Genomic DNA, 17262 nt, shown 5'->3' with positions numbered 1-17262 from the left:
TTGGCGAGTCAACAAAACCATTGATAATTTTAAAAAGAAAATATTGATCAGATATAGAACGTCGACTTTCCAAAGATGGTACCATAAAAGTTGCAGTGGTCGAAATAGAATTAGATACATAATAATAGTAAGCTTTATAATTAACGTGCTTACGAAATCGCTTTTGTACCGCTTCGAGACGATTTATATATGTAACGTACTGTGGATTCCACACGATTATAAACTACTTCCTTGATATCGGAGGTGGTTTGATAGATTTTTTATAATATTTATACAAGATTGACGTGATTATATCAATTTTGAACTATCGTTGATAGCTTACTTTATAAAATTTTGAACGATTTTACTATGAAAAATCCACAACCCCTCTTTTCAATCATAACTTGGAATGTTAAATGTTACTATCCCTTTTCCACATTACACAATCTCCTATTCTTCCCCCAACCATATTGAAAATAATAATTAAAGTTCTGAGGATTAAACGAGTATAAGATAACAGGTTTATATGAAACAATATAACTACCTAAGTATTTTATTCCTAATATTGGAGTATATCCCAAGAACACGGTGTGTACAATGTTGTTTTTTATTTTCATAGAAATGTTTTGCCTGCCCTTCTAATACTAAAAACATTAAAATACATAAATAAATATGAATTATTTATGGTATTATAATGAAGAAAACGAGACCTGTGGGTCTATTCTATGCTTATCGACCGCTAAAGTGATAAAGTGAAAAATATTATCAAACTTAGGGTAGGTTTGTATCAAAATATTAGCACTTATTGTAACAATTACACGAAGCCGGTTTTTATTGTTGCAATAAGTGCTATATTTTAACAGCACCTATCTTGCTGCTGTTAAAATATCGCACTTATTGCAACAATAAAAACCGGCTTCGTGTAATTGTTACAATAAGTGCTAATATTTTGATACAAACCTACCCTAAGTTTGATACTATTTATCAATTTAGTGTTCGATAAGTATAGAATAGACCCACTGATTTACAGAACGGTGATAACAATAACGCAGAATTTATTGATTCGAATTGGTTATTCACTTGTATTAATCCTCAGCACTTCGACAACAATATTATAACATAAACTCAAACTTATTTTTTTAAACTTAATAAATCAAATATTTTGTCGTATAAAAAATATTTGTGATAATTAATAGCAAGTGATAAACTAATTAATTTATAAGTTTAAATAAATTACCACCACCAAGTAAACACGGAATCTTTTGAAAACGCCAATGAAAATATCGTGTAAGAATAAGAGAATATGACGACTAGAGAAGTTCGAGAATTCCCGAGATATAAACAGAAAAGATCAATCCCGAATCTCGAGACAATAATTCACATTTCTCGAGAAATCACCAACGAGATTCTCGAGAAATTGTAACTAAAAACAGTAGCGGTTTGCAACCAGAATTTAAAAGAATTGAATGGAATTTCAAAGAATATATGATTTTTCGATACAAAAAATACCAGAATCAAATTTAATGGAATTTCTTAAACTTCCCGATATTTTTTGGCCGAAAGATGCCTGAACGATATTTCTTAAATTTTTCGGTAAAAAAAATTGGACAAAAGATTAAAAAATGAAAACAAATCATGAAGACGAGATAATTTCGTAATGATATCGATTTGATACGTGAATGCAAACGAAATCGACCGAAAAATTAACTCCATGAGTCCATTTGTAAATTACGCTAATTTGTTTAGGTACATCATTATTGATTTATTTTCACCAACACGTATGTAGTCCAACGTCAGATATGTATATTTAAAATACATATTGCATGACGCATGTAGGTACTTAAACCTGATCTCTATCTGCATTCAGTTTGTCAGCTATCTATAATATTTTCAGAAAAAAATACTTATTATTTTGTTCAGATCTTGTATAGAATGGTGTATACTGTATCATTCGTCCTAAGTTACATTTTTAAAGTGCGAAATGTGGACGAGAATCTTTGATTATCTGTTTGATCTAGAATATGGTAACGAAAACATGTGTATTTGGTTTTAAGTCATAGTGAATAATTTAGAAGCTGAAGATTAAACGGATCTAAGTGAATATGAAAGCAAATTTATATTAATAACGTTAAATATGCCATAATGAATTCTATATAGGGATTCCAAGATTCTGTACTAATTATCGTCTGGTTTTCAATTGAGGCATTCATTGTTAAAACAAAATATATTAAATTTGATTATGCTTATTAATGTGTGCAAGGGTAAACAATATATAGGCCAAATCATACAAATTAGATTAATCGATATGAATGCAATTGTATACGCATAAATTCATAGAATGTAATTCAATGTTTGGAATAGAACGGATAGGTATAACTTTGGATACAAAGCAAATCTCGATTTAATTCCTTTTCACAGCATAATAGATAGAAAATTGCTCCCATTAAACATATGACACATGTCCCCATTTTCATCTTCAAATTCTCCGACCCCTCAAATTATACACACAATGACATCTTTACGGGGAATCCATATGCCTACTTATTAGGATTTTTTTTGTGCCGTGATGATGTATGAAAAATGTAAAAATACAGTAAAATGAGACATTTGAAAATGACGCCGAAAAGGTTTATTGAATAATTTTATGTGGAAACCAAATTATATATAAAATACCTACTTACATATTACGAAAGTTGAAAATAATAGTGAAATATAATATATATCCCCGATAAGGATACAACTTAAGAGGGTATATCTATAATTAAAATCTATATGCTATATATTTGGTGATCACCAACCTCAAGGTACAAAGATATATACATATTTTCAAACAAAAGTGCATGGAAATTGTTTTATATAGAAACCGCACGAACTCTTTCTTCTCTGAAGTAAAGAATACCCCTCTGTTTTGTAACAATCATACTAAAACGTGAAGTTGGAAATAAAACAAAACATTTTAAATTGCAATCTAACGTAAATACATGTTTACAAAGAGGGCTGTAAAAGTAATCTGTTTTTTCGTCATTCGTCCAGAAAGTATGTTTACCTCCAATAATTGGCGAATCAAGCCGACTAGTGGTAGAAAATAACGCTTTTGCACGCGGAACATTTATTATGAAAAGTTCCGCCGACATTTTGTCCATTGCATCGTCTTATATTTAAAAAAGGAAAACGGCAATTGTTTGTCTTCCTCTTACTTGTGTAGTTTTCGGATTTTCTTTCCTGCTTGTGGCTCTTGTTCCCTTTATATTGCACGTAATTAATCTTACTTTATCCGCATTGTGTTTTCGCAAACGAAGGATATTACGTTTTCTGCATATTAAGAAAACAGTTATTGCCCTTCTCGTTAGCAATATTTTATGTCGGGTAAACGAGACTTATCTGCCACGTAATAAACATATTTTACGGCGAGGATTGTATCCAATTATAATTAAAATCTTGGGTTTATTGACATTATAGAGTAACGGGCAATATATTATCACGTAATGACGCTGCGGAAGAATTCCATCATCTTAGTGTGTCATTGAAACAGTCGAAAGCAAGAGGGGTAAATTGGGTTACAAAAAAACCACATCTTTAGTAAAGACAACCGACGAAATTCCATTAATTATAATTTTCACAGAAATTATTTGTTTATTTAGCGATCGATATTGGTGCGTCATTTATTATTAGTGTGCAGTGACACGTTCATTAAGACGATACTTCAGTGAAACGGCAAATAATTTTCAACTATAGGCGCGACAAAATTGGACTCGCTGGCAATCGGAGAGCGAACGTCGAGGTGTGAATACGTCAATTTGTTTCGTGATGGTGACGGGTGTATTAGTTCTTAAATCGTGTAAAGATGACTAAAAACGTTACCCATTTACTTGAAAAAGAAAACATGTCAATTAATATATTATTATTGTTACTAATAGAATACGTTAAAGTGCCCACCACCACCCGTCATATATGCACAGCCGTGGATATGCACGGCCGCTTTCTATGACGCTTTAAACGTGTCTGAAAGAATTGATTTTAAGTGCTCATTCCGTCCCTAGAAGGAGCCGCACGGGACTGATGCTGCAACCATGCACCGTAGTGCTTAAAGAAGAAAGTTAAGAAAGAAAATTTTTGGTTTTTTGGACTGGCTCTGCTGTCCGCTGACGTTAAGCGCTTTGTGTACCCGCATACTGAGTGTCACGAATTGAAATGGATGAGTCTACAGAAGAGTCGGGACTATCCCGCTCCCCATACGACGCTGCAAATTTCTCGAATGCCGCAAAGTTGGCCTCGGTTGCTATCAGATCTCCATGACCAATTGGACCGAACAATAAACAGAACATTAAATGGACGCATGTTGGATTTATATGACTAATTATATTTCGTTCGGCATGCGTCATTTGCACCCGCGACCCGTAATCCGCGCATCGCCTAGCCACGATCTTTTTAGACCATGCCTCAGCTGATGTATAGCCTTATGCCGGGTCCACATTGGCAACATGTCGCGCGACAACCTCGTTAGATTTTACGATAAGTATGATATTTATCGTAAAATTTAACGAGGTTGTCGCGCGACATGTTGCCAGTGTGGACCCGGAATTATGTTTTGATTTAAATAAATGATAATACGTATAAATTATTACGTCAACTGAATCAATTTTGTATTTCTCAAATAACAGAGAGTAACATAATTTATCGCTGGATCGACGTACTTGGTACTTATTTGGTGGCAGTAAATAATTGTAGTGAATAACAAAAAAATAAGAACGGTGGAAAAGACTATGAAAAGGCCTTCATCCACCGGCCTCGCGTACAAATTATGTTTCTATATAATATTTTTATAGTATATCTGGATCAAATTTACATGTTTCTTCAACGTGTTTTTAATTCTAGAGCATCGAAATAATGCGTTGAATAAATGGATAGTAATAATTGACTTTTAAAAATAATTTAAAAACTTCTCTACGAAATTGTCTGATTGAACGAAATTAAAATTCTGTGACATCAAAATACCGTTTATGACGTGATGCGGTCATTTACTGCATAAAGCTTACTACAAATTAATTTCAAAATGAATGAATGCAAAATGAATTTCAGCTTATTTTAACTTGTCGTAGTGTCTTACATTTTTTCAGAGTAATTGAGTATAATTTGTCTACGTTTCCTTTAAAGTCTTTGGCCATTTGCCAATTTACTTACGTATAACAATTGTATACCAAAGTTAAATGCCTAACGATTATAGGAGTTGAAGATAGCCTTCTTTTGATAGATACAGCCTAAAAATATGACAGTGATGCAGATAGATTAACGTAATATATAGAATATTAAAACGAAGTTGTGAAAATCAATTTAATAATGAGTCCAATGCAATCGAGGGACCAGTTATTTGCCGGATGGCTAATTGTATTTATATCATACCTACCTATACAATGTCACTTATAATTTTACACTTAGATCCTTTGCATTGCAATCAGATTAATTATTGTTGAAATCAATAATCAACATAATATATTGTGTTTTAGTTTACAAAAGCAATGTCAGTATGAATACTGTGGTCACGAGGTAAAAGTGCTTAAGTCAGTTTGGTTGCAGTTGAGACAATCGGTTTTGATATAAATCACAGTTTTCAAAATATTATTGCTCAGAAGTTAATCGGTGTATCTTTTTAAAATTTATTTTACATTATTTATGTATAATAAAATTTTTGATATTGTATTATATTCAATGTTTTGAATAAGTAATTTTATTTAGAGTAAAAAATGATTTTCTCAATTTAAGGTATTTCTACAAATTAAAATAACGGTACTGTTCGGTTATACCGGAGGCAGCGGAAAACGCATTTTGAAAATAGCCGATAAACTGGATTATTTGTTAGGTTAACCTAACCAAACCTAACCTAACCTAGCCTAACCTAACCTAACCCAACCTAACCGAACCTAAACTAACCCAAACTAACAAATAATCCAGTTTATCGACTATTTTCAAAATGCGTTTTCCGCTGCCTCCGGTATAACCGAACAGTACCAAAATAACTATTTATTTTGCTTACACGTGACATAATCTATTATATACAATAAGAGCACAATTCTTTACATACATTGGAATTAAAATCGTATTTCGTAAAAATGCGACTTAAGAGCTTAACCACAGAATAAGTGTATTTCATTAGGTACCTATAACAAATATTTATAATAATGAATATATTTATCGTAATAGATTTTTGGGTTGTCATTACGTGTTCTTCCTCATTATTTCCTCGACGGTTTCTGGCTCGTTGTAGACGTCATTTTCAAAAGCTCTGGAATGAGCCCGAAATGTGTAGGAAAAAAGACAACCCAAACATCTATTCATCGTGAAAATCTCTAACATTTTATGAATATATTTATTAAATTCAAAATAACTTAACGATTTCCACATATTTTAAATTTGTGAAGAATATGGAAATATATTTATAGTAGGTACCAATAGCCAAAGCTAAATAACACCCCGAAACTAAAGTTAAATAAATTAGGCGTGCTGGTATATTGCATTTTTTTTTTTTTTTTTTTACACAATGGTGGTGTGGCAAGTTTTACTATTGATCCTGCATTGAAAAAGCCTACGAAGTTGACCTTATTTATTGCATTTTAATTCTACTGAATTGAAGCCTACACAAATGTAGACGGTAGAATAATTTTATTACTACACATATTGTGAATAATATAGATTGATTTCTAATACTATTTATTTCAAGAAGTTTTGTAGATATATGTGTCATTTAAATTTATTCAATATGTCCATAAAATATTTCTGTTACCTAAACGAGATAATATTTGTAATTTTATTATTTACATAATATAACCGTGAAAAATTTGTGTGCGATATTTATGTGAGATGTTGTAATTATGAATTGCATAAACAAACATGTGGCGATGAACTAAGAATGCGATTTTGTACTTGTCCTATATTCCGATGTGTGACACCGGTAGTCATGAAGTTTTGAGGTGATTTATATTATACTACGCAAGATTTAAGAATGTAAACTTTAAACAACATAAAATAAAATATACCTATTACAAATATAAAATTGTACCGAAGAGGATTTGAACCCATATCCATAGCATTACGGACGGTAAGGTTTGTTGTATTGGTAGTTCAATCGATAAAATGTATTCTATTTCTTTGTTTGTCTCTATTATGTTTGTTCAATATTTAATTTATTTCTTTCTTAGTCCATGTCCATTTCTTAGTAGGAGCATATTAACACTACATGGTGTCACCAAGAATCCTTGTCACTCGCCAATAATTCTTCAATCAGTCTTTACAGTTCATGCTAGCATTCAGTGTCACTGCTGTATACGCAATGTGGATGGTATTAAGCGCCCTTCCAAAAAGTCAGAATTAGATAGGCTTAAAGATCAATCAAGCCAGTCAAGGCGTCCGTAGCACGTAGCCAAGCCAGATTCAACATCACTTTTTCACTCTCGGTGTGATGAGAGGCTGCACGGTCCACTTTCTTATTTCCCCGAAGCTCAGGATACTGTTGCTCTAAGCATTCATCATGTGGCTTGACTCGCTACCGCAAAGATCAGAATGCAAGCACCAAGCATGCGGCATTTGGTTTTGACTGAGCATAGCCGTCCGCAAGGAGTTGTATGTTACTCCATCCATTCACATTCGGACAGCAAGCTCTCTTTGCAAAGTGCTATTCCTTTCCAGGTATTTAAAGCTATAAATATTGTTGATATGTTATCCCTCGGTAATCAGAGAGAAATCTGGATCGAGACAGGTGCTATTGCACAAAACGTTGGTTTTCTTTGTGTTGATTTCCAAACATATTTAAAGAATAGTATTTTTTCTGATGGGTATGTTTCTGAGATATTCTGAATTAGGTATACTCGTAAAATAAAGAATGTTATATTTTTTAATAATCTGTATTATTCTTTGAACAAAAAAAATATTTGAAAATTATTAGAGTACTTAAGTACCTACGCCAAAAAGAACTTTTTATACATAACGTTTTTAAATTTCTGTTGAATCATATAAACTTGACTTGACTAGCTTAAACGATCAAAAAAATTTGCACTTGATTTAAATACTGAATACTGAAATGTCATTTTGACATTTGATATTGATTTCCATAGTAACGCACGTATATATTAATAATGTAGTTGCTAGGACCCCAGACCCCTAGCAACCAATAATAGTGTTTTACTTAAAACGCTGTAAAAATTAGAAGATAAACTGTAATTAAGACATATCTTGATGCCATCTAATAATTAAGGTAAGTTAAAAATAAGATGGATCGCTCCGGTTCGTAAACTTTTCCATTTCGAGCGCTGGCCGCAAAATGCAGGCTTTATTTTCAATGTGTGCTTGATCCATATACCTAAATGATTGCGCAAATGGCAACAATACCTAGTAAAAAAGTTTGTCAGCAAATCCTGCACATAGTGAAAGTCCATATGGTTCGCTTAAAAGCGAACATGGTAATTTATATTATAATGTTGTGAAATGAAAATTCTTCCTCAATATCGCTATCAATTATGACAAATTGCGTGGAGTGTATTATTTAAATTTAAACCGTTCTTACTAATTACTGAAATGTGAGACAAAAGCCAGGAACGTGGCTTAGCTGGCTGTTTGTCGATCCTGGCTTCGTTTTCCAACGGAAAGCTAACCTAATTACCAACGCGCCTAATGCGAAATACTAATTACACTCCGCTTTCAAGAATATCCGCGGGTGACGTCACATGAATTCACTTCCACGAAATGAGGAAGTGCGTAACCTTACAAACAAACGATTGGTGGAGTTCCTACGCAGAAATAAATGCCTCGACTTTTGAAATCTAATTTCCATATCTTTTATAATGTGATGTATTGTATGATTACAACAATCCCAGTCATTCGATAGAAAATTTAATATGGTTGTAAGCAGGAAAGGCTTGCCTTTATTCGACGCCAAGCTGCAGCTTGAATTGAATAGACCGCAGACGACGACGACGACGAGACGACGCAGGGACGGAAAAAGCAAATAGTTGTCATAATACTATAAGGCAGACATATACAATGCGTCGATCGCGGGGTGGATTTCGATCGATAGTACACAGGGAACACAAATAGACCCAAAAGAATTGAGCCGTGAAAATATAAAAAGTATGGATTATAATCAATGACATATTAAATGGACAACTCACTTCATACCGGCGCGCACGAGAAATTGTGCATGAAAGTCATTCATAGATGTATAGGTAGATGTCACGTGACCATATGATGTATCCATTTCCATTATGCGATACAAGCTTCGAGAATTTATAGTAATATAACCTTTATTGTAATAGCGTATTAGTGTCATGACTCATTGCGTTAGAAACAGATTCTCGGTTACTTACGACTTCTCGGAGATTAGACGCAAGTGAGCCCAGCACATCACAGGCGACTGTCCAATGGTTTCTGTTATTCAATTGCATTGAATAAACATTATCTTAAAATGGCATTTTATAAATAATAAATAATACTAACACATGAAAAGTGATATCCCATCTTTCTTGGAGTGTTTAGTAGATTTTTTTTACAATTTTTAACTAGGCACATTGGCATTTTGTAACACAATAATAACGGTAGAGTCGAAACCTGACATATGGGCAGACCCAGCGGTGTCGCCAGACCGCTTGCAAGCAGAATGTTCATTTGAGCGTAGGATACCGATATTAAAATATGAATTTTGCCATCCGGCAGACCCGACACAAAGTGAGTGTCATTTTATTTTCTAGATGCTTCGTCCATATTAATGTCATTGATTATAATATTATGATTAATTGAAATTTTAAATATTAAATAATTATCCATTAACCGACTCTCACATCAAAACTCGTCTCGCCTAAAACGTGACGTCATCGTTATTCAACACTAACAACAAAACACACGTTGCCAAATGGAGCTCTGCAGATTGGCCAAATGCGAGTGTTTTGTTTAAAAACATCTGGCTCTTGTAATCGACAAGTTGCATCCTTCTCGGGTTCCGAATCGAACAGTCGAAGAGTCGAAGTCACATACAAACATCTACAAATTGGTCATTCCTATACCGGCTCGCCGATCACCGCATTCAAATATCTATACGTTCCGAAGGCTACGCGCGACTGTCGCTAGGTAGATAATCGCGGTCTTCACAAGCAACAACTGGATCTCAGTTCTCGGAAGGTTTGTTCAACACACGAGACGAGTTTTGATCAGCGTCCACGAGGTCTCATCGTATCAGTTGATTCAAATTGCATTACTCATGGCCTGTCACAGTAGTGAGAGATTATGTATTTAATTTCCCCTTACTGTCGGTTAGTAAGCTCTTTGCACAATGGGAGAATAATTTTACAATGAGTGCAAGGAGTGACCAAAAAGACCAAACTTTATAATTTTCACGACGAATAGAAAATTAAGTATTTCTTTGTGGTGGTGATAGAGAAGCGTTGTTGTTTAATTTGTAACAATGCAGTGTCCTTAACCAATTATACATTTGTTCAAGTTGAAGAACGACAACGGGAGAGCATGGTATGTCACTGCCAGTTTTGATATTGGAAAGCAGATCACAGCTTCCTGGAAGTTGGACATGCCTGCTATATACGAGTAGCTACAAAATATGCAAGATTAAGTTCAAAACCTGGAGAAATTTAATGCCTACAACCACAATTCTGACCTTCTCGCATGAAAAAAGTTCAAATGTACACATTTGAAGTAAATTTAAGCTTTGAGTTTGAAAGAATGCGTAAGTCCAGTACAATGTCACCCCTATATGACCCCGTAGCAAAGAGTGGAGGTAGGATTTGGAGATCTTATTTATTTTCATTGAACTAAGAATAAAAATTACAGATGGTTTTTGAAATTAAGCCCTGCATAAAACCAAGCCATAAAAATTCTAAAAAAATATTCTTAAATCTTTAAAATATCTAAAATTATTCCTTTAAATCAATAATAACTTTAGATATTTTATAGGAAGAAGTATATTTTTTATCTATTATGGTTTGGTTTATGCAGGGATTAATCTAATTTTAAAAATCATCTGCAATCTGTATTCTTAAATCAATGAAAACAAAGTATGACTGAAGAAATTTGTATTAGTTTGTCGGATCTCCACAGCCTATGTGCTTTTTACTAATATGGTTTCGTCTAGGCAGGGTTTAATTTAATTTAAAAAAACTAGCTAATTCCTTTTCAATGAAAACAAATAAGTATGACTGACAAAGTGTAGCGTGCTCAACTATTTATGTCGAATCTTCACAGCTTTCCTCCATCCTTCGCCACGGGTTCATATAGGGGAGCATTGCACTCGACTTGCACATTCTTTAAAGCCAAAAGTTAAATTTACTTCAAATGTGAACATTTGATCTGTTATGTCACTGATATGAACTATTCTAGTTCGTAATCGAGACGAAGTCAAAATGGCGTTAGTGTTATTTTTCAACATTGTAGAAGACCAATTGAATTCGAATAAAATATTTTATTTTTTCGTCGTATATTTTGTCATTTATACCCTGCCAAGAAATACTTATTGTAGCCTTTTCACCGAATTATTCATCCTGCTCTACTCTTGGGACGCTGAAGATGATATTCTAAATACTTATTACTATGGGTGACCATAGCGTCCCTAACGGAATTTTGGCTCAGCATAAGATCATGCATTAAACTGCGTCAAAATGAAAAGCATGGTAAACTTGTTTTCATACAAGGCATCACCAATCAAATGGAGTTCAAACGAGATCCTACAAGCTGAGGAAAATTGTGTTTTTTGCCAATTTCTAGGAGATATTACCAAAAAAGTATTCTTTTCAGTAATAAACTTGTTTTAAATGTTGTGTTCAAAAATGTTGGATCTCTCTCCAGATGGAACTATCTGTGATTTTTCAGTGTCACTGTTGTATGAAAAAAAAATAAAGAGAACCCTTGAAAGTTAGTAATTTCATTTTTCTTAAGGGGGGACATGCTCAGCGTACGTCGAAATGGAGCTTTTATGCTATTTTCAAAGTATGATCCTGGACATTCCTTAAATGTTGTAGATAATCTATTTATATAATTTTGAAGCCTTATTATCCTTTATATTTATTTTAAACATTTTATGACTGCATAAAGTAGTTTTTTTTTACATAAAATAGCATTCTTTTAGACCTCTCGCTCTAATGTTTTAGAATATAGTCATATTTCAGTACGTCCATGTGAAGTGGTGTTAAGATTTTTATATTTATTAATTTTTAAAAGCATTTATAAAACCATTAGTAAAATTTATGTCGACATTATTATAGTGAAATATTTACAATAAAAAATATATTGATAGTCTCTGTGATCCCAAGTTTAACAAGAATTAGGCATTTTATTATTCAAAAATGAGCAAGATTTACACATTTAAAGACACTTTTAAAGATAATGGTTATTAGCTATGTCTTTGACCATTCAAATGTGATAAACATTCTACGAATAATGTTTCCTTTATAATAATTATTGACCTAAGAATAAGGTAGTATTTTTTTGAAATACGCCATTTCTATTGGCATTTCCCAGTGGCTAAGCTACAACATACGGCAGTAGCCATGAATTGACGAGAAATGAAGTAGGGAGTAAGATCATAGTAACGCGTGTGTTTCTTCTGTTTTCTGTTGTTTTCTAAAACATTAGGGCGAGAGGTTTAAAAGAATACTATTTTATGTAATAAAAATAGTTTATGCAGTCATAAAATGTTTAAAATAAATATAAAGGATAATAAGGCTTAAAAACGATGTAAATAGATTATCTACAACGTTTAAGGAATGCCCAGGATCATGCTTTTAAAATAGCATAAATGCTCCATTTTGATGTACTCTGAGCATGTGGGCCGTTAATTGATTACAAAATCAATTGCGTTTTGAATGGCAGACTTTGAAGCATCTCAGATAAACGTAGCTATTATAAATAATTCGCATGAATCGTAATGTAGAAATTTTTTTCTTTTACTTATTTTTGCTTTGTATATTATAACCTTTATAAACAGTTATTTTTTAGGTCTAATTGTTATAATGTGAAAGTCTAAACGACATATTCATATTCAATTATAAAATGAATATAATCCGTATAATTCATATTATATTAGGTTTATAAATATAATATAAAAATTATATAACTTATTATGTAGGTATTCGTAATGAGATAATATGTTTTTTTGAAAGAAGTAGATAATACTGTCGTGTTGGCAGACCTCACAAAAGACTGAAAGATAGGTATGGATCGACATCGCAGAAGCCAAAATGAAACATACAGCAGGACGTTGAATAAGATGGATGCGACGAAGGGGTTAACACCAATAATCAATATACCATTGGACTTACATAAATGACCGCAATAATAAGGGATATACTTCCATTAAAATATAAATAATATTACTCACATGTTTGCAGTTTTTGATAAATAGCAAAACTATAGAAAATCATCAATCTCTCAATTTTATCTCCACTTTGATAAAGATGCAAGCTAATGTTATTTTTTTTATTTTACAAGGTAATGGTTTTAATTTTGTAACCGCATGATACTATTTAGATGTTCTAATAATGTCCATAAATATTACTTTTTGGGCTTTTGAGATTATAAGGTTTTTTCCATAGGTTTTTATTTGTTTTCAATATTTTATAATTATATAGGTAGGTATATATTAATGTTATTTATTTGTTGGTGAGAATGGAGATTCCGAGAGTAGGTTTGTGTTAAAGTTTGAATACATAGTGACGTCCGTAGACAAAATGCCGCCCCTAGGCTGCACCAAAACTGCACCGCACATTTTTATACAGTATTTTTTTTATCATCCTTTCATGACTCTAATCATTCATATCTAAGAAATATGTTGTATGGATACATTACTGGCAAAATACATACCACTAAATATAATTTAAATTCCATCCACGGTTTCAGATACATTTAAAAATAAACCTGACAAAATTCAAAACTCGCGAATGACTGGCAAGAATATTTGGATAAATTAATTAGGTACCTGAGTACTTATGTACCTACCTATAATTCAAATATAATTCGCAAATTTGCACGTGACAACGGAAGTCAACTAGACATCGCGAACCAGACAAAAAATCACAGTCCTGTGTTAAGAGGACGTTCTACAGAATTGGCCTTGAGAATTGAAAATATGATTTTTTAACATGTGGTCCATAATATCTGGTCTACTAGTTAATATAAAAAGGTCGTGTCAAAGTTGTTTGTGTTAATAAATTTGCTCTGTGACTGATCCGACTCATATTTCACATTCATTTCATCAGGGCTGTCGAAGACATAAATCATAATATATATTTATAATTTTAAATTTTTATTTATAATATATATTATTTAAGTTTTGTGCATCTAATGCCGGGTCCACACTGGCAACAAGTTAATTTGCTGGCAACCTCGTTAGATTTTACGATAATTATTGTAAAATTTCTTAAGCAATTATGGTAAGTATCGTAAAATTTAATGAGGTTGCCAGCAACTTGTTACCAGTGTGGAAATGGCTTAATATCCAGTGTGGTTCACGTAGTGGCATGGACCTGGGGTTAGCTAATTCAGGAAGTCAACACCCATGATAGAATTTTTTCCAGTTTTGGTTGCATTATATTCCAAAACTCTTCTGTAAAAATCGTTTCCGAGTTTATAAATGGAAATTTCTCGGTGTACATAGTAAACAAACCTACGAATAAAAAAAGACAAAAAGGAACATACTGATTCATCGCAGTAAAATCTGGTAATCAAATTCGCCATTTTGAAAAGCGACGATTTTGCGTAAACAAATATCACGTGGTCTGTACGTGTGCGGCAAACTTCGATTGTGTTTGTAATTTTGTGCAAAGTGCGAATGTAATGTTTTCAAATAATTGATATGGATTAATTATACCATCGTATTATTTTCTCGAAATCATAAACATACTATAATAGTATTTGAGTATCAACCTATGTTCAATTTGAATTGGGTTATAATAATAATATACCCGTATATATATCAATAGTATGTTTGCTACAAAATCCACCCAAGTTATCAGTACGTACTTTCACAGGTTTGATTAAAAACCATGATGAAATTAACATTTAAAAAATATGAATGCTTAATATTATTTTGACAGCCCTGTTTTCTGATCGGCTTCATCTAGCAGGTGTTCATAAAATAATAATAATTCTCCGCGCGGCAGAAATTATCAGTAATAATAATAATATTTCTTGAAATAAAATCTCCGATGATTAGTGATTTTTGCGAAAAGATCGATTTAAATTGACGTAGTTACGATGCCGAGATCCTTTTTATACTAAATTATATTTGAACGGCGGGCTCTTCAGCGGGCCCTTAATTAATACATTTTGTTTCCAACCAGTGATCTGATTTTTTCATGGAAAGATATTTCTATTATTATTGAGTTTAAGTACCTATTTCTATATATACCAAATGATTCTCCTCGATTTGCCGCCCTTCAAGTAACTGCCGCCCCCAAGCGACGCTCAATCTGCCTACCCCCATGGGACATCACTGTGAATACACAGACATACTATAATTATCTCCATTCAAGAAAAAAAACGTATGATGAAAAACACCTACGATGTGCGAAGTCTGTTTTTTGAGGATTTGTTGCAAACCATTATATTAAGAGATCGAGAAAAGGATATGGGGAACAATAGAAACATCTATTCTTTGGATATAGATACACATATTGAATGAGAAAAAACAAGCCGAGAGAACTCGAATGCAGAGCTTTGGATTTATAGAGCACAGCGTTACCTATTATACTAAAACATGTGACAAATTGATACTAATATTAATTGTAATAAATGTTAATATCACACATATTGTTATATATATAATTTATTTTAGTATTCTATAAAACAGATTGGCATGTAGGAACATAATTGAATTTAAGAGCATCTGACGTCACTATACAAAACCGGCGTAATGGGAATGATAAGTCAAGTAAAATTACTCTCCTCCTCAAGGTCCTTTCTAATTATGTAGGCATGTGAGAAATATTCTCTTATCAGTAGGTAACATAATATTTGATATAATTTAGATGTAGTATCTTTTTTATGTACTATTGGGTACTCTATGAAGTATAAACCTATTTCAAATGATTGAGTATGGTCGTGAAATTAAAAAAAAATATATTAAATTGATATGTGCAGATTTAACAATACAATGTATAGAAGCGAAATAAATAATTGAAACTACTGACAATATCCATGTTTCTTAGAGTAAATGAGATAATAAAATATCATATTGTAGATTTAATATTACAATAATTACAATATTAAAGTATAATTCGGATTCGAATGTGTCAAAAATCAACAGTAGAGATGAAAACAAAATACTGTTTGAAATAAGAATGAAATGTGTCAAACTATAATATTTGCATATGAAATATGAAGAAGTGATATGTCGTGCCATAAAAAAGTTCTGTTAGGAAAAGCGTATTTTCTATCGCGATGGATCTGAAAGCCTTCCATCGCATCGTAAATCTTACCCATCCGTTGAGGGAATATTGAAGACGGAAGCTATGAAGAGTATATTGAAATATCTTACCCCGCGGGCTGAGCACGCAAAGTACGAGGGTGGCCAATACTAGCGTGTCTCTCCGCATACCCGCCTATTGAAAGAGCGCACTGCCCGCCGCTAGCTCGTCTCTAGTTACAACTACTGCGTTTAATTCCGACATACTAGTTAGTTTACTCTACTGGTTACGTTTTTAGTTTTATTTTTTAATTTTATTCACACGGTTAATTATTTTTTTTATGTTGGTTACATATTATTAGAGGTGATTTATTTTAGGGTGCATTTTTAGAACGGTCGGTGGCCTCAGCCGCCGCGCGGCAGCAGACTGGCTCGAGATGCCGCGACAGGGCCGGAGGCAGGGAGCGAGCACGACGGGCGCGGGCGGAACGCCGAGGGGGGCTACAAGGATAGGGGACGCAGCCTCCCAGGGCCGCACTCGCAACAGTTTTCCACATATCTCTTTGCTACGAACTTCGACCACATTTATACTACTCGGTCTCAAACTCCAATTACACAAAGCTTTACTTTCCCATACAGAATTTAACAAAAAATCACGTTTATACACGACATAGCTTCTAAAATAATTAAATGCCATTGACATACTGTCGCTATATGAATAAATAACGTCGTTGTTTTTTTATGAGTTTACTTTATTAAGATAGGTAGGTATATGCAAATTAATTGTAAAAATGTAATACAAAACTTGTGGAAGCTATTACCCAAATTGAATACCGCTTGAATTGCAAAATTATATATTCGATTTAGTTTATAATATTGTCAGATATCTCTCT

At 33.0% G+C, this 17262-nt stretch overlaps 1 protein-coding gene across 1 annotated transcript in view; it reads right to left on the bottom strand.

Annotated features, from left to right (window-relative positions):
• Positions 1–16798, bottom strand: part of nAChRalpha7 (nicotinic Acetylcholine Receptor alpha7) — a 75388-nt gene extending 58590 nt beyond the window's left edge. Inside the window, exon 1 of the mRNA XM_085946269.1 lies at positions 16502–16798. Coding sequence (XP_085802395.1) covers positions 16502–16559 — 58 coding nt within the window. The 5' untranslated portion in view covers positions 16560–16798. The remainder of the gene's footprint in view (positions 1–16501) is intronic.
• Between the last annotated feature and the right edge of the window lie 464 nt (positions 16799–17262).

This window comes from Rhyacophila brunnea, unplaced genomic scaffold (genome assembly GCF_057557595.1).
Source record: "Rhyacophila brunnea isolate RB1 unplaced genomic scaffold, BYU_Rbru_1.0 scaffold_2, whole genome shotgun sequence".
NCBI lineage: Eukaryota > Metazoa > Arthropoda > Insecta > Trichoptera > Rhyacophilidae > Rhyacophila > Rhyacophila brunnea.
Note: the sequence above shows the minus strand (reverse complement) of the source record. Positions and strands in the feature narration are given on the sequence as shown.